Genomic DNA, 23,292 nt, shown 5'->3' on the forward strand with positions numbered 1-23,292 from the left:
ATCTTGTCATTTTGTCCAGAGGAGAATAGATGAATGAGAGAACAAAATGCTAACAGAGTAACAACGACCCCAGAAAAATATACACTAAACAAATCAGAAGAGACCTGAAACTGGGGGGGAAGAAAGGGAAAGAAAGAGAAAAGAAAAAAAAAGAATAAGAAGAAGAGAAAAAAAGGAAAATAAAGAAGAAAAAGAAAAAAAAAGAATATGATCAAATATGATCAAGCTGGTGAGTAGATCAGTGCCACACACTAGATATTAGGCATATTTTGGTCTGTTAGAAAAAACTGCCTCCCAAAATTTTAAGGAAAGAAAAACTTATAAATGTACAAAAATAAGGGTAAATATGATGAAGGGATAGAATATCAGTGTAAAGATGAAACTTATAAAAGATTTTATAAAAGGAATTGATAAGATATGAAGTTGGTTGAAAAAAGAAAGAAGAGAAATTAAAAAAAAATGGGGGGGAGAGAATGTGATCAGGCAGGAGACTAGCACAAAGCCATACACTAGAGATTTAGGGTATATTTTGGTCCCAAAATTTTAAAGAGAGAACAACATATATATACCAAAAATAAGGTTAACTACAATGAAGGGATAGAATATGACTCTAAAAATGAAAAATAAAAAAGATTTTTAAAAAAGCGATTGATAAGATGTTGGTTGAAAAAGGGAAAAAGAAAAATTAGAAAAAATAGAAAAAGAAAAAAAAAGAAAATTCAAAAAATTTACTTTGAAAGACTAGAGAATCATGGTAAAAAAGCCATGAATTCTATGTGCAGTATTCCCCTAGCGTTGGAGTTCGGCCGTTCTCATTGATGGCTAAACTTGGTCTTGGCTGGCTGTTCTCGCTGATCTTCTGGGGGAGGGGCCTGTTGCCGTGGTTCCCAAATGTCTTTGCCGGAGGCGGAATTGCCCCGCCCTTGCTGGTCCGGGCTAAGTACTCTGCTCGGGTTTGCTCTCGGGAGCTTTTGTTCCCTGCAAGCTTTCCGTACAGCTTTGGAGGCGGAGAGTGAAAATGGCGGCCTCCCAGTCTCCGCCCCGGAGGAGCCGAGAACTCGGGGCCCCGCTCCTCAGTGCGCCCCCAGAGAAAAGCCGCCAGTCACTCCCGTCTCCCTGGTCTCCGGCCGCACTCCGTGCTCACCCGGCCTGTGACCGCGCCTTTCTATCTCTGGCACCCGACCCCGTGTGGAGTCTCCAAACCCAGCAGATCCCCGTGGTGCGCTCCCGCGCCGCTCCTCCTGGGGGAGGAAAGGGAGTCTCCCCGGATCTGCCGCTTGTTGGGTCCCTGCTGGAGGAGCAGGGGCCTGACTGTGCCGCGGATCACGGTTTATGGCCACCCCGAGCTGAGAGCCCGCTCCTCTGCTTCGTCTCTGCAGCCGGCTTCCCCGCTCTGATACCTGGGAGCTCTGCCGCACTCAGGCACCCCTGGTCTTTCTGTGACCCCGAGGGTCCTGAGACCACACTGTTCCATGAGGGTTCCACCCCCCGCTTAGCCACTGGAGCGACGTCCCTCAGTGGAGCCGACTTCTAAAAGTTCCGATTTTGTGCTCCGCGGCTCTATCACTTGCCGGTAGCTGCTGACGGAGGCCCCCTCCCCCGCCGTCTATCCTCCCGAATATCGCCTCGGATTCACTTCTCCCCACGTCCTACCTTCCATAAAGTGGTCGCTTTTCTGTTCAGAGAGTTGCTGCTATTCTTTTCTTACATCTCTGGTTGAGCTCCTAGGTGTTCAGAATGGTTTGATCCCTATCCAGCTGAATTCCTGGGACCAGACGAAATCCAGGTCTCCTACTCCTCCACCATCTTGCTCCTCCAGTCTATAATAATTCTTAAAATCAGATGGTTTAGCATCCAGATCTCCGTTTCTGAATACCATTTCTCAATAAAAGAAACCAGGAACCCTGGAGAAATGGCTGATTCTAGGGCAGAAGATGAACCTGTATAATCTTGTAGTGCCAGAAAGTAAGGGGAAGCTAAAAAACAAAAAGAAAAACAAAACAACAAAGAAGACGAAGGCCATGTCAAAATCACACAGGAGCCAGTCTGAGAAGACGTAGGTCCCAATGGCCAAACTGCAACAATTGGAGCCACAAAATACAAAACAAGTGTATTGGAATAGAACCTAAGAAATAAAATAAATATCCATGTATACATACTGATATAAATAAATGATTGAATAAAAAAATAAATGGGGGAGAAGGGACAAATCTTCCTTACAGAAGAATTCCATACATCACCAGTTTTTGATGTAGTGATCCATGATTCATTGTTGTCGTATAACACCCAGTGCTCCATGCAGTACGTGCCCTCCTTAATACCCATCACCGGGCTAACCCATTTCCCCCCCACCCCCGGCGAAAACCCTCAGTTTGCTTCTCAGAGTCCATAGTCTCTCATGGTTCATCTCTCCTAACATAACATAATAAAATAAAATTAAAAAAAAAAAAGAATTCCAAATAATAAATGTAGAAGGAATGAGTGAAACAGAAAATCAGTAAAACCACTATTAGAACAGCACAGCAATAGTTTTTCTAGGCAAGTTCCCTGGATTCATACTAAAATCAAAGGCCTAAACATTGAGGTGAAAAAAATATTTTCATGGCCTCAATGTATTTTTCTCCAAATATTTGCTAGTTTCTATAGAGATTTTAACATATATCTATAAATTTTTTTATATATTCTTTTCTCCAGGAGGTGAAGCTTAACTCTCTTCTTCTTGGGTGTGGGCTGGACTTAGTAATGCACTTCTAATGAAGACTAGGGAAAGGGAAAAACAGTAATTTTACAATGGAGAAATCTGATGGATACCACCTAAACCATGTGATCAAGGTTAATATCACCAGTAACAAGTCATATTTATATAACATACCCTCAGATATGATGTAACAAGAAGGGCATTTCACCTGAATGGTATTCTTCCCCAAAAGCCATTATCTTAGTTCAATCACAAGAAAATATCAAACCCAAATTGAGAGAGTCTAAAAATGACCTGACAAGTACTCTTCAAAAGGAGGTAGTGTGGATTCCTTCAACTTTCTTCTTTTTCCAAAATTGTTTTCGCTATTCCAATTCTTTTACCTTTTTTTACACTTGATCTTATCCAAAAGGCCGAGAAGTGATTTTATTTATTTGACAGAGAGAGAGAGACAGAGCACAAGTGGCGGGGTGGGGGGGGGCGCGGAGAGGGAGAAGCAGGCTCCCTGATGAGGGATTTGATCCCAGGACCCTGGGATCATGACCTGAGCTGAGGGCAGACACTTAACCGACTGAGCCACCCAGGCGCCCCTCTTTTGCCTTTTAAAAATAAATTTTATTTTATTTATTTGTTTATTTTTGCCTTTTTAAAATAAATTTTAAAACCAGCTTCTCTATATATACAAAAAATTCTTGCTAGGATTTTGACCAGTATTGTGTTAAATCTATGTTTCAATATGGAGATAGTTGATATCTTGACTATGTTGGGTTTTCAAATCTATGAACATAGTGTTTTCATTTATTTAGGCCTTTTTTGATTTCTTTATTCAGTATCTTACAGTTTTCAACATACAGATCTTGTTTTTTTTAATTTAAATTCAATTAGCCAACATATAGTACATCATTAGTTCCAGATGTAGTGTTCAGTCATTCCATCAGTTGCGTATAACACCCAGTGCTCATCACATTACATGCCCTCCTTAATGCCCATCACCCAGTTGCCCCATCCACCAACCCACCTCCCCTTCCGCAACCCTCAGTTTGTTTCCCAGAGCCAAGAGTCTCTCATGGTTTGTCTCCCTCTCTAATTTCTCCCCATTCAGTTTTTACCTCTACATACAGATCTTGTATGTATTTTGTGAGATTCAGATCTAAGCATGTCAATATTCTGAATGATTGTAAATATTTTAAAAATAATTTGGGTTTCCAATTTACATGGCTCATGTATAAAAATTCAACTGCTTTTTGTATGTTGCTCTTGTATATTGTGGCCTAGCTAAACTCACTTATTCTAAGAAGTTTGTTTTGTTTTGTTTTGTTTTTCCAGATTCCTTGGGATTCCTATATAGACAATCATGTTGTCTGCAAATAGGGTGATTTTTAGTTTTATTTTTTCCATTCTAATATGAATGCTTTTTCTTTCTTATTCTTGCCTTATTATGCTGGTTAAGATTTTCAGCATGTTGGGGCGCCTGGGTGGCTCAGTCATTAAGCCTCTGCCTTCGGCTCAGGTCATGATCCCAGGGTCCTGGGATCGAGTCCCACATCAGGCTCCCTGCTGTACAGGAAGCGTTCTTCTCCCTCTCCCACTCCCCCTGCTTGTGTTCCCTCTCTCGCTGTGTCTCTCTCTGTCAAATAAATAAATAAAATCTTAAAAAAAAAAGATTTTCAGCATGTTGTTGAGTAGAAATGATGAGAATGGAAATCTTTTCCTCATTCCTAATCTTTGAAGAAAAGCACTCAGTCTCCCAACATCAAATACTATGTTAGCTATAGGTTTTTGCACATACCTTTTACCAACTTCAGGAAATTTCCTTCTAGTCCTAGTTTGCTGAAGGTTTTTTTTTAAATCATGAATGGATGTTATATTTTGTCAAATACTTATTCTGCATCAATTGACATGATCATATGGTTTTTTCTTTAGACCATTAATATGGGGAGGATTAAATTGATTATCCTTTGGCAGGGGGGCTCTAAATACTCTTTATTTTTTTAAGTTTTTAAAAAGATTTTATTTATTTGAGAGAGAGAGAGAAAGAGAGAGAGAGCATGAGCAGGAGGAGGGACGGAGGGAGAAGTGGCCTCCCTACTGAGCAGGGCTCGATTCCAGGACCCTGGGATCATAACCTGAGCTGAAGGCAGACGCTTTACGACTGAGCCAACCAGGCTCCCCTTTTTTGAAGTTTTTAAATTCCAGTTAGTTAACAGAGAGCTGTAATATTAGTTTTAGGTGTACAATACAGTGATTCAAGACTTACATACAACACCTGGTGCTCATCACAACAAGGGCACTCCTAAATCCCCATCACCTATTTAGCCCATCTGCCAACAGCCCGCCTCTGGTAAACATCAGTTTGTTCTCTATAGTTAAGTGTCTGTTTCTTGGTTTGCCTCTCTCTTTCTCTTTTCTTTCCCTTTGCTTGTTTGTTTTGTTTCTTAAATTCCACATATGAGTGAAATTGTATAACGTTTGTCTTTCTCTGACTAACTTATTTCACTTAGCATAATACTCTCTAGCTCCATCCATGTCATTACTAATGGCAAGATTTCACTCCTTTATATGGCTGAGTAATATTCCAGTGTGTGTGTGTGTGTGTGTGTGTGTGTGTGTGTGTGTGTACCACTTCTTTATCCATTCATCTATTGAGCACACTTGGGCTTCTTCCATACTTTGGCTATTGTAAATAATGCTGCTCTAAACATAGGGGTGCATATATCTTTTCGAATTAGTGTTTTAGTATTCATGGGGTAAATACCCAGTAGTGGAATTGCTGGATCTCATGGTGTTTATATTTTTAATTTTTTGAGAAACCTCCATACTGTTTTCCACAGTGGCTGCACACATTTGCATTTCCACCAACTGCAAGAGGGTCCCTTTTTCTCCACATCTTCGCCAACACCTGTTGTTTCTTGTGTTGTTGATTTTAGGCATTCTGACAGGTGTTAGGTGATAACTCATTGTAGTTTTGATTTGTGTTTCCCTGATGCACAGTGATGTTGAGCATCTTTTCATGTGTTGGCCATCTGGATGTCCTCTTTGAAGAAATGTCTGTTCATGCCTTCTGCCCATTTTTAATTGGATTATTTGTTTTTGGGATGTTCAGTTTTATAAGTTCCATATAAATTTTGGATGTTAAAAATAGAGCTACCCTATGACTCAGCAACTGCACTACTAGGTATTTACCCCAAAGACACAGATGTAATGAAAAGAAAGGGCACATGCACCCCAGTGTTCATAGCAGCAATGTCCACAATAGCCAAACTGTGGAAGGAGCCGAGATGCCCTTCAACAGATGAATGGATAAAGAAGATTTGGTCCATATATACAATGGAATATTATTCAGCCATCAGAAGGATGAATACCCACCATTTGCATCAACATGGATGGAACTGGAGGAGATTATGCTAAGTGAAGTAAGTCAAGCAGAGAAAGACAATATCATTTGGTTTCACTTATATGTGGAACATAAGGAATAGCATGGAGGACATTAGGAGAAGGAAGGGAAAAATGAAGGGGGGGAATCAGAGGGGGAGATGAACCATGAGAGACTATGGACCCCGGGAAACAAACTGAGGGTTTCAGAGGGAAGGGGGGAGGGGGAGGGGGTTAGGGTTACAGGGTGATGGGTATTAAGGGGGGCTCGTGTTGTGATGAGCACCGGGTGTTATATGCGACTACTGAATCACTGAACACTACATCAAAAACTAATGATGTACTATACAGTGGCTAACTGAGCATAATAAAAAGTATTCCATATTTTAACATATTTCTGATTTCTAAGATTTTATTTATTTATTTGACAGAAAGAGAATTAGCGAGAGCAGGAACACAAGCAGGGGGAGTGGGAGAGGGAGAAGCAGGCTTCCCGCGGAGCAGGGAGCCCGATGCGGGGCTCAATCCCAGGACCCTGGGATCATGACCTGAGCCGAAGGCGGATGCTTAATGACTGAGCCACCCAGGTGCCCCTTAATATATTTCTTAAGAATATATTCTTTCATAATATGTTGCTAGTGCTATTTTTATGTGTTCTTTCAAAATTTTAGTATTTTTAATGATTTAATAAAGTAGCCAGTGATATTCTTCAAAGTTGCATCATAGCTGATAAGTTTGAAACTTCTTTAAATTTCTCTATATACTATCCTATTTTTAGCCAAGAAAATGCTTACCCTACAGGCACGAAGGTATGTCAAGTGCAGGGCAAATTCTACTAAAGAGGAGAATATTTTCAATTCTACTTTCTTTTTTCCACTTAAATTGTGTGTGTATACGTATACATACATTTACACACACACACACACACACACACAATCATCCAAAATATTTTTCACAGGTACTATCATTTTTTCTTTCCTCAAAGGAACTTTCTTTAGCCAATATGAAAGCCCTCCCTAATTTAGATGCTGCAAGCTTATAGGCTTTCTCAATTTTATTCCAATCTATTACAGAATATAAATTTGCCCCATTAAGAATAAGAGCTTTTCAAAAAAGCACTCTTATAAGAAGATACATTACAAAGCTAATTACAGAATTTCAAAGTAAGTCTTTTACACTATTTGAGCTCTCATTGTATAATTTATTCAGATCTTCCCATGCTTGCTTAAAGGGACATTTTTCAATACCTTCCTGTTTACAATCTTTGTTTTCAAGCATTGGCATTTATTAAAAATTTCAAAAGCTCAGTTTGTGTTCCATTTGATTTTCTAATTTGACTACAGGTTTCCAAATGATATTTTGAAAGTAATGATAACAATGGGAGAATTTATCTGCAAAAAAGTTCAATAATATTTTAGGATCTTTAGGTTGATATGTGTGTCCTGCAGTCCTTCATATTATCAGATATACCTAAGACTGTGTACTGCTATGCTGAAGGCTTTTTTAAATGATTTTTTTAGTATTTATTATCAGCTTCATTACAAAAATGTTGTAGTTCATTACTTTCATCATGTATATTTGCATGTATATACATACACACACATATATATGAATGACTGTATTATGTCTATATCACCATCAATTGCAAATAAATTTCTATTTCATTTGTTTCTTCAAGAAATAAAAAATAAAAAAAATAAATTTTGGATACTAACCCTTTATCAGATATGTCATTTGCGAATATCTTCTCCCATTCAGTAGGTTGCCTTTTTGTTTTGTTGACTGTTTCCTTTGCTGTGAAGAAGCTTTTATTTTTATTTATTTTTTTTAAAGATTTTATTTATTTATTTGACAGAGAGAGACACAGTGAGAGAGGGAACACAAGCAGGGGGAGTGGGAGAGGGAGAAGCAGGCTTCCCGCTGAGCAGGGAGCCCGATGCGGGCTCGATCCCAGGACCCCGGGATCATGACCTGAGCTGAAGGCAGACGCTTAACGATGAGCCACCCAGGTGCCCCAAGAAGCTTTTTATTTTGATGTAGTCCCAATAGTTTAGTTTTGCTTTTGTTTCCTTTGCTTGAGGAGACATATCTAGACAAATGTTGCTACAGCCAATATCAGAGAAATTACTGCCTGTGCTCTCTTCTAGGATTTTTATGCTTTCAGGTCTCACATTTAGGTACTTAATCCATTTTGAATTTATTTTTGTATATGGTGTAAGAAAGTGGTCAGAGAAATCCATAGTTATAGCCTGAGATTTCAATATCTCTTTTTTTAAAAAGATTTTATTTATTCATTTGACAGAGAGAGAGAGGGACAGAAAGAGAGAGAGAGAGAGCGAGCACGTGCACAAGCAGGGGGAATAGCAGAGGGAGAGGGAGAAGCAGACTCCTCATTGAGCAGGGAGCCCGACATGGGGCTCGATCCCAGGACCCTGGGATCATGGCCTGAGCTGAAGGCAGACACTTAATCAACTGAGCCATCCAGGTGCCCCAATATCTCTTTCTTAATAATTGACAGAATATATAGGCAGAAAATCAGCAGATATAATAGACAATCTGAAAGATGCAGAATACCAAGGCTCACTTAAGAAGAAATAGATAACCTGAATAACCCTTCATCTATTAAAGGAATTGAAATTTTAGTGAAAAAAAAAAATGTTCCCACAAAGAATACTCAAATCCCAAATGGCATCACTGGAGAATTATAACAAATATTTGAGGAGTAAATAATAGCAATTCTATACGAACTCTTCCAAAATATTGAAGAGGAAAGACTACTTTCCTACTCATTCTATGACGCCAGAATTTCCTTGATTCCAAAACCAGATAAAGACAATAGAAAACTACAGATCAGTCTGCCTCATAAGTATAGATACAATAATTTGATACAAGATTTTAACATATTAAACCCAACAATATGTTGAAAAGATAATACATCATGACTGAATGGAATTTATCTCAATAATACAGGGCTGGTTTAATATTTGAAAATCGATCAATGAAATCCACCATATTAATAAACCAAAAGAGAAAAAGCCCATATGATTGTTTTAACAGATGCAGAATATTGAATGCTTTTGCCCTAATATCAGGAATAAGACAAAGATGTCCACTCTCACCACTTGTATTCAATATTGTACTCAAAGTTCTAGGTAGTGTAATCAGGTAAAATTAAAATGCATACAGATTGGAAATGAATAAGTAAAACTGTCTACTCATAGATGACACGATCATTTTCATAGAAAATGTGATGGAATATATTTTAACAGTTTATTTTTATTTTTTTTTAAGATTTTATTTACTTATTTGTCAGAGAGAGAGAGAGTGCAAGAAAGTGGCAGGCAGAGGGAGAAGCAGGCTCTGTGCTGAGCAGGGAGCCCGATGCAGGACTTGATCCTAGGACACTGGGATCATGACCTGAGCTGAAGTCAGATGCTTAACCAAATGAGCCACCCAGGCACCCAGAAAATGTGATGGAATCTAATTAAAAGCTACTAAAATCAACAAGTGAGTCTAGCAAAGTTGCAGGATTCAAGCTCAATATAAAGGAGTCAGTTTTATTTCCATATACTAGCAAGAACAAAAAATTGAAATAAAATCCAATAGAATTTACAATACCATAAAACATATGAAATACATAGGGATAAATCTGACAAAAGAAGTGAAAGATATGTACACTGAAAACTACAAAACACCGCTGAGAGAAATTAAGACCTAAGTAAATAAAGAGATATATATCTTGTTTATGGGTCTAAGGACTCCAAATGGTTAAGGTGTCGATTCTCCCCAAATTAATCTATAAATTTAACACATTCTCAATCAAAATCCCAGCAGTATTTTTTGTAGAAATTGACAAGCTGATTCTAAAATTCATATGGAAATGCAAAGGACCTAGATTAACCAGAACAAGATTTCAAGAATTATTATAAAACTATATCACAATAATATGATATTGACATATAGATAAATGGAACGAAGCAGAGAGTCCAGAAATAAACCCATGCACGAACTGATTTTTGGCAAAGGCATATACAGGCAGAAGAGCCAGCAAAGGCCAGCATGACCAAGGTACCTTCACCAGTCGTCTGACTACCAAGGGATATGTACATAAGTGGAAACTCATCCGAGAGAGAAAAGTCCAAAGCTGGATGAGCACAGGTGCGAAGCCCTGGACAGAAGACTGAAAGCACAGTTATAAATTGGGGATTGGTTGGCACAGAAAGGGAACTCTGGAAGCTTCTGTATAAGGAAGAGAGAAAAAAGGGCAATTTCTGCAGGTGATGGAGCTGCCAAGAGGGACAAAAGCTTCCTTCCTCTCCATGGCTTCAGGTGAACCACCCAAAAATGCCGACACTAAGTAATAGCTATCTGAATACACGCGAGTGTGTGTGCAACAACTAAATGTGCATGAGTGGTATCTGGCGTTTACAGATTGTTGGAGTCAAAGTTTAAAATGACATGCTTTGTCAATCAGAGTTACAGGAACTCTCCTTTGCAATCATGAAAACTTCCTTCATGATTAGCAGGCAGTGATTTAAAAAAATTACCTCACAGAATATTTATATTGTCAATCTACTCATTCACTTATTGTACTCTACTGTTTGTCGAGGACACAAAAGAAAAGATCCCCCTCTCACCCAGAGCCTGAATCTCTAGCCTCAGGGGCCTCTGCAGTTTCCAAGCATTTTAGGACCTACCAGCTTCCATGACTTAGCTCATGATGTTACCTGTGCCAGTGCTGGATCCAGCACATATGGGTACTTAACACCACATCACCTCTTATGGATGATGGTCATGGGGTTGCTAAGCTTCTTCTTGAGCTAAAGGATTCAAGGGAACTGGCAGATCCATGCGGCAGCACAATGTAAAGAAATGAGCAAAGGCAGTGGGATCAGATAGGTTTAATTCCTGGAATACCTTGCCAGAGGGTGTGATGTCAGGCAAGTTGTAAATACTCTTAAGCCCTTATTTCTTCATGTAGAATTTTTTTCCTAAAGAAATCATTAAGGGGGCGCCTGGGTGGCTCAGTCGGTTGGGCGACTGCCTTCGGCTCAGGTCATGATCCCAGGGTCCTGGGATCGAGTCCCACATCGGGCTCCCTGCTCTGCGGGGAGCCTGCTTCTCCCTCTCCCACTCCCCTTGCTTGTGTTGTCTCTCTCTGTCAAATAAATGAATAAAATCTTTAAAAAAAAAAAAAGAAATCATTAAGGAAGTAGGCAGGCAATGATTCATGAGGATGTCTGCTGCAGCATGGATGATAATCTAGAATGAATGTGTAAGACATATATATATGGAAATATATGCATTAAAATGACAAAGAGAAGAGAGTTTTTTTTTATGAGAGGGAGAGGAGGGGGAGGGGTGGAGGGAAAGGGAGAGAGAATCTTAAGCAGGCTCCACGACCAGTGCGGAACCGACTTGGGGCTTGATATCACAATCCTGAGTTCACGACCTGAGCTGAAATCAAGAGTCAGATGCTTAACTTACTGAGCCACCCAGTCACCCCAGAAGAGAGGTTTTTAATGAATGCTGGAATCCCAGGGTTATTTCTCAATTCTCCCCTTTCTGACTTTATGGTTTTTTTTTACTATGAGCATGAATTACTTGAGTAATAATGTTCAACTTTATTATTTATCAAGAATGCAAATGCAGATACTAGTATGGTAACATTTTCTCCCATCAAAATAGCAGAAAAAGAACTAAAGTTATACCCAACAATTGCAAGGGTGGAAGAAAACAGGCCTTCTTGGGGCGCCTGGGTGGCTCAGTCGGTTAAGCATCTGCCTTCGGCTCAGGTCATGATCCCAGGGTCCTGGGATTGAGCCCTGTGTCGGGCTCCCTGCTCAGCGGGGAGTCTGCTTCTCCCTCTCCCTCTGCCCCTCCCCCACCTGTGTGCATGCTCTCTCTCTCAAATAAATAAAATCTTTTTTAAAAAAAGAAAACAGGCCTTCTTATACACAAGCTGGAGTATAAAATGATTTCTCCTATTTTTGAGTCATCTAGCAAGACAAATTAAAAACATTTAAAGCTCCCACTTTCCTTTCATCCAGCAATTCAGTTTCCAGGAATACATTCCAATATGAGAAAAGTGTGCTACAGCACAAGAATAAGATGTTCATTCCAATTTTTCTTATAATAGCAAAAAGATGAGAAATAATCAACAAAAAACACACACATAGACACACATGTGTCTGTTTAAAACAAACAAAATCAGGGGTGCCTGGGTGGCTCAGTCGTTAAGCGTCTGCCTTCGGCTCAGGTCATGATCCCAGGGTCCTGGGATCGAGCCCCACATCGGGCTCCCTGCTCAGCGGGAAGCCTGCTTCTCCCTCTCCTACTCCCCCTGCTTGTGTTCCCTCTCCCGCTGTGTCTCTCCCTGTCAAATAAATAAATAAAATCTTAAAAAAGAAATAAAATCATACTATAGTATTCTATGCCTTTTTGGTATTATTTAACCTTAATTAATGGACATCAGTATATACCACTATATGTTAATTGATCTAATTCTTCAATGGCTGCAAAATTTCCATTGTCTGGTGTTACTGCAGCTCCTATGAGCAAATACATTACTGAACACACAGGCACTTTTTGCATTCTTACAACTGTTGTATATATACCACAGTCTACTTGGATGAATATACCTTTACAATGAATCCCAAAAGGGAGATTGCTGGGAAAGAATGCTTAGTGCATTACTAACTGAGAGATACTGAGAGTGTCAGGAGTTTCTCATGAACCTCTAAACCTGCTTCCTCTCCCTCATCTAAAGGGGTGCGGATGAGTTACGTGAGCTGTTGGGGCTCACCACAGACACAACTCATACACCCTAGCTGTATACCCTCTATTGCTCTCTCTCTCCAAGGCTAGCTGTTGGGATTTCTCCCAACTGCACATGAGGGTGGTGGTTGTGAGCAGTAACTCCCAGGTGTGGTCCACACTCAGACCCACAGGGGCAGTACCTAGGCCAGCAGAAGACAAGACAGGGAAGAACAGAGCCCTCCCCACCACCATCATCTCCCTCGGAAGCACACACTCGCAGTCAGTGCGTGACCCTGACTCTTCCCCTCCTCCAGGTATCGGACGCAGGCTGGGTCAGCACCCACTCAGCACAGTCACAGCTGCCTCCCCTCACCGTGGCTTCACCACGGCCTTGTGTCTGTACATCCTGCTCACAGCTGACCCAGGTAGCATATATCACATTTCTCCCAGTGGGTCTTCGGACAGTCTGAAAAGGGCTCACCTTTGGCCCGTGTACCACCTGGGCCTTGGCCTGGGGTTGGACCCTGATACCTGTTCCACTCCAGACTGGGCACAGTCGCTAGTCCCCATTCTTGATCATCACCTCCAACAATGGTAAATGGATGGACAAAAAAATCTCTTTTCCCTCTGCTATGGTGAGGGAGGGGAGGGACAGGAATGGCATAAAGGGATGCCATGTGGCTCCCCTCAGTGGTCCTAGCAACAACACTGTTACTTCCAGGCGTTAATTCTACCCAGAATTAGATGACCTCATGCTGGGATTTAAATAATCATGACATGACAGTGGGACCGAGCAATTTTTAGTTGACTGAATTATTTGTAAGGAACAGGTTTTACTTGTGCCATAAAACAAATAAAATGAAATGATACCTACAGTCTTCACAAGGATACAAACAAGGGCTTGGGAGTACCTGATTGTCCTTGGTCAGAGCAGTTGCTCTGTCCTAACGCTGTCCGAGTATGAGGTTACCCGGAAGGCTTGCAGCACTGGGCAGATTGGATTTTTTTTTTCAGTTTAGACTCCAAGCTCTCACACAGACAGGACCCCATCTTCCCAGCGTCCTGAAGAAACTTGATCCTACCCAGAGAGCACAGCTGCTGCCAACAGACAAAGCACCAAGGTCAGGGAAACAGCTGGGCAGCAGATAGCCTTTCCAAGAGATAACAGGAAATGACTAAGAGCCAATAAAAGAGCTTACCTGAGGGGAAACATGAGACTGAGGTCAGATCCCACAGTTTATGCTGATTAAAGAGTATGAGACCTCAGTCCTTCTCAATAAATCTTTATTTCATACACATGAAGATCTGAGTTGTAGGAACAGCTCCTGATTAGATATTAAAAGTGGTTATCCCTAATTAGTGAGATTAAGGAAAAATTATATATTCTTTACACTTGGCTCTAAATTGACTCTAGAGCTTGTCTGTATGAGACAGGGAGGGTGAGAGGAGGGGAGAGAGGGAAGAAGAGAGGGAGTAACGTGGCAATTCTGCTTCTGCCACAGGGGATCTTTCTAACGATCAAAGAATGTGTGCTTCTCTAAAGGTAACCTGCAGGGTTTGGGAATGAAAGACAGAAAGGGTTTTTGGTAGGGGGTGGAGATAGGGCAGGGCAGGGCAAAGTCCTTTCTGTCTTATGGGTATCCACCTGCCGTTGTTTCCCAAAAGCAGGAGCAGTGGGCGGCTGTCCTCCTCCTCTTCCCCTCCCCTCCCCTCCCCTCATTCTTCCCCTGACAGTGGAGGACCAGACCACCTAGGTGATGGTGAAGCTTCTGGAGGTTTACCAGAGGCAGGAGACCTACAACCCTGAGGACTGCATTTTACCTGCTGTGTTACCTGGGGAGTACCATGTGTCTTTGGAGCCCTGGAACTTGCTGGCTTCAGGAAAACAAAGTCTATTTACTGTCTGAGAGGAGTAGGAGGCGAACTTTTCCAAAGCCTCTCTCTTCTTTTGGGATCGTGCTGCACATACACAAGGCTACATAACCAGCTGTTTCAAGTTAATAACTCAATGTGAGCAGCACCAATATGACAGCAGACATTATTCAGTATTGGTTTTGATGGTGGCCACATTTCATTTTCAAATGTGCTGCAATTTATTTATATAGCAAGTCCATGACCATTCTTTTTATAAATTAAGCTGCTTTGGAAGTCCCATGTATCTAAATCTTTGTTCACATCCAAGACAGTTTCCTTAACATAAAGTTTTATTTTTTTAAGATTTTATTTATTTATTTGAGAGAGAGAGAGTGAAAGAGAGAGATCATGAGCAGGGGGGAGGGTAGAGGGAGAAGCAGACTCCCCACTGAGCTGGGAGCCTGATGCGGGACTCGATCCCGGGACCCTAGGATCATGACCTGAGTGGAAGGCAGACGCTGAACCGACTGAGCCACCCAGGTGCCCTAACATAAAGTTTTTAGAAGTACGAGTGCTGGGTTACAAGATGTGTACGAGTTTTAAAGCTTATACATTTGGATTTGGATTTATCAATCCGTTTCTTTGCATTTTCTGGATTCCTCTCATGCTTAAAATGGCTTTGCACACTTTCAGAGCCTAAAAGCTTTCACACATCTCTGGGGAGACTAAAGATTCTCTTGAGGGCCCCTGGGACAGCTGCACTGAGGAGAAAATTTGGAGAGCCAATTGGCAGGTGAAATGCAGGGCTGGGAACAGTCCTAGACACACTGAAAGATTTTGGGGGTGGAGAAGGGAAGGACAAGTCTTCCAGGACTCAGAAACAATGCCCTGCTCCAGGCGGGGCAGAGTTTCTGCTTGGTTGGGAAGGCTGGATCCACAGCCTATGTGACACACACATCGCCGTGCATACCCACAGGTGTTATTACACATACCTCCGAAGCTTGGGATTGGCTGGTGAAGTTGACTCCGCAGAGGTTGTGTTTAGGTGGCAACGGAAGATAGATACCATTTTCATGCCCTTTCTGATTCTCCAACAGGCTCTCTCCTGTCTCTCGGCAAGTGTAAATGTGAATAGGCGTGAATGCATGAGTGTGAGGGGGGGCCAGCAAGACTCAGATGGATCGGGGCAGAGAGATCTGTAGTCTCTGAGAAGGAAGTTCCTCCAACTCGTCCTCTTTCTCCTCAAAGGTCCTGTGGCTACCACGGCCCTTGCCGTGGCGGGGCCAGGACAAGGGAGGACGGTGGGCTGTAAAGGGGTCAGATGAAGTTGGGGTGAGTCTTGGGGATGTTATTTGAGGTATCTGGGTGCCAGAGGCATCAGGTACTGCCGACAAAGGACAGATTACGGAATCCTCGGTGGGGTCCCGGATGAAGGAATGAGACAGCCCCGCCCACGAAGCACATGCGTGATGCAGTGCGCATGCCCAGTGCCCACACTGTCCCATCAGCCATTGGTGTGGGGCTGTGTGCAACGTGGTCCGGGTGCAGTGCAGTGCAGATTGCATCGTTCTGTCTGGATTCTTTCTCGCTGTCTGAGACTCAATAGGTAGGTCTCCAGATCAGTCTAGAAGTTTAAATGTGAGTTTGAGGAGAGAGCTAGTGGGCTTTGGGTGGGCAGGACCGTGTAGTTCCTGGCCTCTGTGGCAGAAAGCCCCCGAGGTCTTTGTTCTTCTCATGGGTGTTGCAGCTACCATGGCTCTTGTCACGGTGGAGAACGAGTGAGGATGGTGGGCTGTGGAGGGGAGGGGGTCATATGAAGATGGGACAGAGCTTGGGGCATCATTTGATGTATCTGGGTCCCGGAGGCACCAGGAGCTGAAAGAGGGCAGATTTGGGAATTTTGGGCACGGCCCTGGTGGGGGGAGGGGAAGCCATACCACGTGGCACGTGCTGCGGCAGTGCACGTGTCCAGTGCTACGCGCCTTCCCATCAGCCTTTGGTGTGGGACGTGTGCAAAAAGCTCTGGGTGCGGAGCTGTGCAAGTCGCGTCTTTCTGTCTGGATTCTTTCTCACTGAGACTTGATCATTCTCCCAGGAGTTTTAAGTGTGAGTGAGTAAGGAAAGAGCCAGTGGGCTTCAGGCAGGTCTCCGAGGAGCAAGGTTCTTGGGGTAATCGTATTTCTCTTCACGGGTCTTGCGGTTGCCATGGCTTTTGTCTTTGTTGGGGGGGGGCGCCGAGACAAGGGAGGATGGCGGGCAGGTGAGGAAGGGGGGGTGAGATGAAGATGGGACGAATCTTGGCGATGTTATTTGAGGTATCTGGGTCTTGGAGACACTGGGAACTGCCGATAGAGGACAGATTCGGGAATTTTTAGTGAGGCCTCGGGGGGCAAGGAAGCCCTTCCCCCTACGGCACTTGCCCGATGCAGTGCACATGCGCAGTGCCCAGCACTTGCCCCTTGGTGGTTGGTGTGGGCGCATGCGCAGCACGTTCCGGGTGCTGAGCTGAGCAGGGCCAGTCTTATTTGTGGATTTTTTCTCACTGAGACTCAATCGGTAGGTCCGCAGATTTGTCCACCCAGGAGTTCAAGTTTGAGTGAGTGTGAGGAGGGTGCTGTCTGTCTTTCGGTGGTTAGGGGCAGTGTGGTTCCTGGTCTCTGGGGAGTAAATTCCTTGAGGTCGTTATCCTCCTCACAGGTATGGCCACCATGACCTTTGTGGTGGGGGTGCTGGGAAAGGGAGAATGATGGGCTGTGAAGGGGAGGGTGCCCGATGAAGATGGGGGGAGTCTAAGGGGTGCTATTGGAGGCATCTGAGTCCTGGAGGCACCTGAAACTGCTGACAGAGCACAGAATTGAAAATGGTCAGTGGGGAGGTGGACAGGGCTATATATTATGAAATCTCTTCATAGTGGGGAGTCCAGTTGTGAAACTAAATCTCTTTGGGAAAGTTGTATGTCTTTTTTCAAGTACTTGAAGGTCCCTTGTCTGCCAGATTGCTGTGAAACAGATTTTGTAGACAGCCTAATTTGATGTGATTGGAAAATAGGCAGTTGTTATTAATTCAAGATTTATTTTGGAAATCTCAAAAAATGTAAAAAAAGAATTTATAATCAGCAGTTGGCTGTGAAGATAGTCCAGTATAATTATTGTTTTCTTACAATTTTCAGTTAACGATTTTCTACTTTCAGTGAGAAATATGAGTGCTCGAGTAAGATCAAGATCTAGAGGAAAGAGAGATGGAAAAAAGCCTTCTAAGCTGGATGAACCTGGGGTTGTGAGTGCTTTAACGTCTTACTTCCATTGGCAGAAATAATTTTTATGAAAAACCATTGAAAAAGTTGTTGAACCAATATAGATCTGTTGTTTAAAGGACTTCCTTGCTGAAAATGGGTGAAAAATTAATCCCACGAAAGAGACTGAGCAAAAAGACTTATATTCTGTTGTTGCCTGGCTACGTAAATTGAGCCTGGAACTCGTCTCTATGATTTTTCTATTGTACTTGTTAATAAACAGGTAATACATCTCAGAAAAGATTAAAAAGTTTTCCAGAATTATTGGTCCTTGCAGATAATTCTTTTCTTAGAATATTTTCTTTATAAGAAAGAGTAATTTTATTGAATACTTACAGAGAAGAGCATAGGGAAAATTCAGATTTGTGATTAATTATCTCCATGTAGTATGTATATTTGCGCCTTCTATCATTATAGTATTAATATCAATACTCTTTATTTGCACCTACCCTCCCCCAAGGCTAAGCAACCGGGTAAAAAAACACTGCAAAAAGAGGAACCACCAGCTGAGGATCTGGATATTGAGCTTGGACAAGAGGGAGAAGAAGGAGCATGTGGGGTTCAAGGTGATGAGGGGATGGAGAAACATGTTGTATTTCATTTAGGAGGTTGTATTAGTAATAGAAATGGATAAAGGGTTCCCTGAAAATTGGCTGGAAACCTGTTTGGTAAGGGAAAGGTGGAGTTTGCAGCTGACTACAGCCCCTCTCTGATAAGTGTTCCTTCTTTCAGCACTTCACCATCCCATGGTGAATTAAAACTATTTGGCATGCTTGGAAAATATTATTTGGCATGCTTGGAAAATACAGTTCTTGCCAGGGCTCTATATTAGCAAATCAAGGGAAACAATATTAAATTTAGATAGAATTTACACTATATCACTAGTTAAATTTGGCCTTTTTTGAATGCTGTTTTCTGGGCTTCTTAAGTCATTGCATCAAACATTTGAGCAAACCTAGATATATTTTGGTTAGTTCTTAGATTGTAATTTTTGAAAATCATAGAGAAACAAAAATGTGAAATCCTTTCCTAGTGGCTGTTAAAGTCTTCAATATTTTTGTTTTCCTGAACCATAATCTAGTTGTCACATATTCTTTTTTTTTTAAAGATTGATTTACTTTAGAGAGAGAGGGGCCTGTGTGTGGTTGTGTGAGTGGAGGGAGGGGCGGGGGAGAGGGAGATCGAGAATCTCAAGCAGACTCCCTGCTGAGCGCAGAGCCCTATGTGGGGCTCGATCCCACGACACTGGGATCATGACCTGAGCCGAAATCGAGAGTCGGACGCTCAACTGACTGAGCTACCCAGGTGCCCCTAGTTGTCACGTACTTTTTTTTTTTTTTAACTTTTTACTTAGAAAAGATTTAAAGCTTACAGAAAGGTTATAAGAAAGTACAGTGTATTCTTGTATCCTCTATCTCAATTCACAAATTGCTAACCTTGTGCCACATATCACCCTTTCTTTAGATAGTAATACACATATTATTATTGCTAAACCATCCGAGAGTAAATTTCAAATATCACCCATCTGAGAGTAAATTTCAAATATAACTCTTTACTGTCAAGGTAATTCAGTATCTGTTTCCTAAAAAAAGGGGATATTATTTTACATAACCCCAGTACAATGATCAAATTTAGGAATTTTAACATTAAGAAAACATTAATATGTAGTCTGTTGGCCTAGTAATATCCAGTTTTTTTAGTTGGCTTAGTAATTTTTTTTTGAGATTTTATTTATTTATTTATTTGACAGAGACGCAGCGAGAGAGGGAACACAAGCAGGGGGAGTGGGAGAGGGAGAAGCAGGCTTCCCGCTGAGCAGGGAGCCCGATGTGGGGCCAGGACCCTGGGATCATGACTTGAGCCGAAGGCAGACGCTTAACGACTGAGCCACCCAGGCGCCCCTTGGCTTAGTAGTATCTTTTATACCATTATTTTTTCCTGATCCAGGATCAACCCAGAACCACCCGCTGTATTTAGTTGTCATCTCTCTTTGGACTCCTTTTTCCTGGAAGTGTACTTCAGTCTTTCTTTGTCTTTCATGATTGACATTTTTTGGAATCCAAACCATTTGTTTTGTAAAATATTCTTCAGCTTGGGTTTGTCTCGTCTTACTATTTGTAATGACTTTTTTCAGTAATTTATTGGGGCCTGCTTGGTGGCAGGTAATGTGTTAGATGCTGAGGAAAAAAATATAAATGAGAGAATGATTTCTGTCTTGAGCTCACAATCTTGCCAGAAATTCATGTAAACTAATAGCTGATCTAATAAGTATAATAATAGAAGTGTATATAGGTTACAAAGGTAACAACTAAGTTGTCTTAAAACCATTTTAGAAAAGGAAAAGCTTCGTAGAGGAGATAATATATGAGAAACAACTCCATTTTCTAGCAGAAAATTCTTTAATGCTCATTGCATTTTTATACATCACATTTATTACAGTACTAACCTACAGAGCTTTATTTAGTAAGATGAATTTATGGTTTACTGCTTACATTAATAATTCTGTTTATTTATATAAGAACTTGAATTGGAAGTTGAAAGCCAGGAAAAGGGTCTGGAAAAGACTGGGGGTGAGCTTGGAGATGGCCCTGATGTGAAAGGGAAGACTCCACCTAATGTAACACCTGCTAAAATTCGAGAACCAGGTAAGTTATCCATTAAGAATACAAGTCATGGGGTTGTTTTTTTTCTGCAGTATTATCATACCTTTGTAACAAATCACAAATATAAAGATTATTTGGAAGGTAGTTCATACATGAAATGTTAGATTCAAAGACAGAGTCAGAGCAAAAAAATAAGTCAAAGCCATGTTGTTGAATTATAAAATATGGAAGTATTATTACTTTGGAATAGAAGTCCTTGGAAACCCAATGCAAGTGGTCGAATACTTTTTAAAGTACGTGAATTATTTAACATACCCAAATATCAACTGGATATCTAAACAACACAGTAGTATTGATTTTCTTTTAATTTGCCTAAACTGTCTCTCAAAAATAACTATATCTTTTGTATCTTTTAGACACCAAAAAATAATATGGATCTCTTTGTTTTGTTTTTATGGGTTAGTTTGTTGATTTTTTTTTTTTAAATTGTGAGCTCTACAAATGAGAAATGGTGATATTTTCCTTCACATTTTAATGTCATCTGTGATGGCAGTGGCTTATAATTAGTGTGGTCTGTAATTTTTTTTTTTTTTTTTTGGTGATCATGTAATTATCATCATCTAAACCAGGACACTTTTGAGAGTTAAAGGGAGTGCTGTTGACTGCTTACACCAGGACGATAGGTGCAAATGAACAAAATGGCCATCATAGTATAAATAGACCATATAAAGGTTGAGCTAGATCAGCGAAATAATTTTGCACAAAAGAGACCAACCAAATGGAGTAATTTCCTTTGCCCTCTATGTAGTTAAAACAATTCCAAGTATGACATTATTATTTTAGCTAATATGGATAATTAGAAGACCATTTCAAGTGAATGAATTTGAATGAATGCGAATGACACTGGGTTTACTTGTTTGTTTTGCTTCTTGGAGTTTCTACTTGGTTGATTTTCTTTTAACTGAGATCACCGGCATATTTTGCTCGCTATTTAAAATTATCTTTAAATAAGCTCTTGGAATTTAATCTGTTCTGGGTTTGAGAAATCTGTGTTTCTCCATGCCACCAAAAAGAGTGATGCGTTTAAAGAGTTAGAAAAGTTAAAAAGCCTGAAAATGTACATTAGTTTAGAAGTCTATGCAGTGGTTAGGGTTCTGGTTTTAGGTTCATCTTATAAAACCAAAGCCGTAGTGTCCTTTTTGTACTTTTGTTATTGTCTAAAGTTCTGCTAAGTGATGTATGCAACTGTTACGTTTATGTTTTAGGTGATGGACAGTCATAAATTAAAAAGACAAGAAGCTGAAGCCACACATACAGTTTGTTATATTGATAATTTGGCTTAAATTCTCTCAATAAAGATTTAAAAGTTTGCTCTGAAGTCGTCATGCATATCTTTTGTTAAATCTGTACCTAGGAATCTGATACTATTATAAATGGTATTTTTAAAAAAACTATGTTCTATTTAGAGCTGGTCTATAGAAGTGCTATTTATTTATTTTTATTTTTATTTTTTTAAAGATTTTATTTATTTGATAGAGAGAGACACAGTGAGAGAGGGAACACAAGCAGGGGGAGTGAGAGAGGGAGAAGCAGGCTTCCCGCTGAGCAGGGAGCCCAATGCGGGGCTCGATCCCAGGACTCCGGGATCATGACCTGAGCCGAAGGCAGACGCTTAACGACTGAGCCACCCAGGCGCCCCTATTTATTTTTTTTAAAGATTTTATTTATTTATTTGACAGAGAGAGACAGCGAGAGAGGGAATACAAGCAGGGGGAATGGGAGAGGGAGAAGCAGGCTTCCCGCGGAGCAGGGAGCCTGATGCAGGGCTCGATCCCAGGACCCTGGGATCATGACCTGAGCCGAAGGCAGACGCTTAACGACAGCCACCCAGGCGCCCCTAGAAGTGCTATTTATTTTTGTGTAATTAATTTTGTCTGGCAACTTTGCTAAGTTTGTTCTAATAGTGTATCTCTACATCCTCTTGGATTTTCTACATACACAATCATACCATATGCAGATAATAACTCTTCTTTCTTCCTTTTGAATCTTTCTACTTTGTAGTTCTTGTCCTTACTTTATGATACTGGCCATGTCCTTTTAAGTACAATGTTGGATAGAAGCAATGATAGTAGACATCCTTGTATATTCCTGATTTCTCTTTCAACATTTCACTATGATGTATAGTATAGATTTTTAAAAATGAGATGTCTTCTATTAGATTAAGGAAGTTCCTTTTTATTCCTAGTTTGCTAAAAATATTTACCATGAATATTTGTTGAGTGTTACCATACACTTACTCTCCATCGCTTGAGGTGATCTTAAGAGGTTTTTTTCATTAATCTGTTAATGTGGATTCCTAGAATAAACCCAATTTTAAGTCATGATATATTGTCCTTTTTATGTATTGTTGGATTCCCCTCTCTAATGTTTTGTTCAGGATATTTGCATCTTCGTGAGTGAGATTGGCCCATACTTTTTTTATGTACTCTCCATTTTAGGCTTTGTTATCAAGGTTATTCTGGCTTCAGAAATGTGATGAGGTATATATCTTTTTCTGTTTTCTGGTAGAGTTCATCTAACTTTGGAGTTATTTCTTAAATGTTTGATAGAATTTATTAGTGAAGCCATCTAAGCCTGGAGTTTGCTTTTTAGGAAAGTTTGAAATTAGTCATTTAATATTTTCTATTCTTTGGTCAGTTTGGGTTTTATTTTTA

The 23,292-nt window shown here is 40.9% G+C and overlaps 1 protein-coding gene across 1 annotated transcript; it reads left to right on the plus strand.

The window, feature by feature from the left end:
• The first annotated feature begins 202 nt into the window (after positions 1-202).
• Positions 203-21,923, plus strand: PAGE4 (PAGE family member 4). The gene is made up of 5 exons (XM_032397949.1): positions 203-229; positions 17,874-17,959; positions 18,436-18,541; positions 20,495-20,620; positions 21,844-21,923. Exons 1-5 carry the CDS (start codon positions 208-210, stop codon positions 21,858-21,860), a joined length of 357 nt encoding a protein of 118 aa, XP_032253840.1. The 5' UTR covers positions 203-207; the 3' UTR covers positions 21,861-21,923.
• The last annotated feature ends 1,369 nt before the right edge of the window (positions 21,924-23,292 follow it).

The sequence above is a fragment of the Phoca vitulina genome, unplaced genomic scaffold (genome assembly GCF_004348235.1).
Source record: "Phoca vitulina isolate PV1807 unplaced genomic scaffold, GSC_HSeal_1.0 scaffold107, whole genome shotgun sequence".
Classification (NCBI taxonomy): Eukaryota; Metazoa; Chordata; class Mammalia; order Carnivora; family Phocidae; genus Phoca; species Phoca vitulina.

What these genes read in the sequence shown, in the direction of transcription:
- PAGE4 (XM_032397949.1), top strand. Translation starts at nt 208, where the DNA reads ATGATCAAATATGATCAAGCTG. An exon ending in GATCAAATATGATCAAGCTG is followed by an intron (nt 230 to 17,873) that starts GTGAGTAGATCA and finishes TTCTACTTTCAG; the next exon opens with TGAGAAATATGAGTGCTCGA. An exon ending in AGGAGCATGTGGGGTTCAAG is followed by an intron (nt 18,542 to 20,494) that starts GTGATGAGGGGA and finishes TATTTATATAAG; the next exon opens with AACTTGAATTGGAAGTTGAA.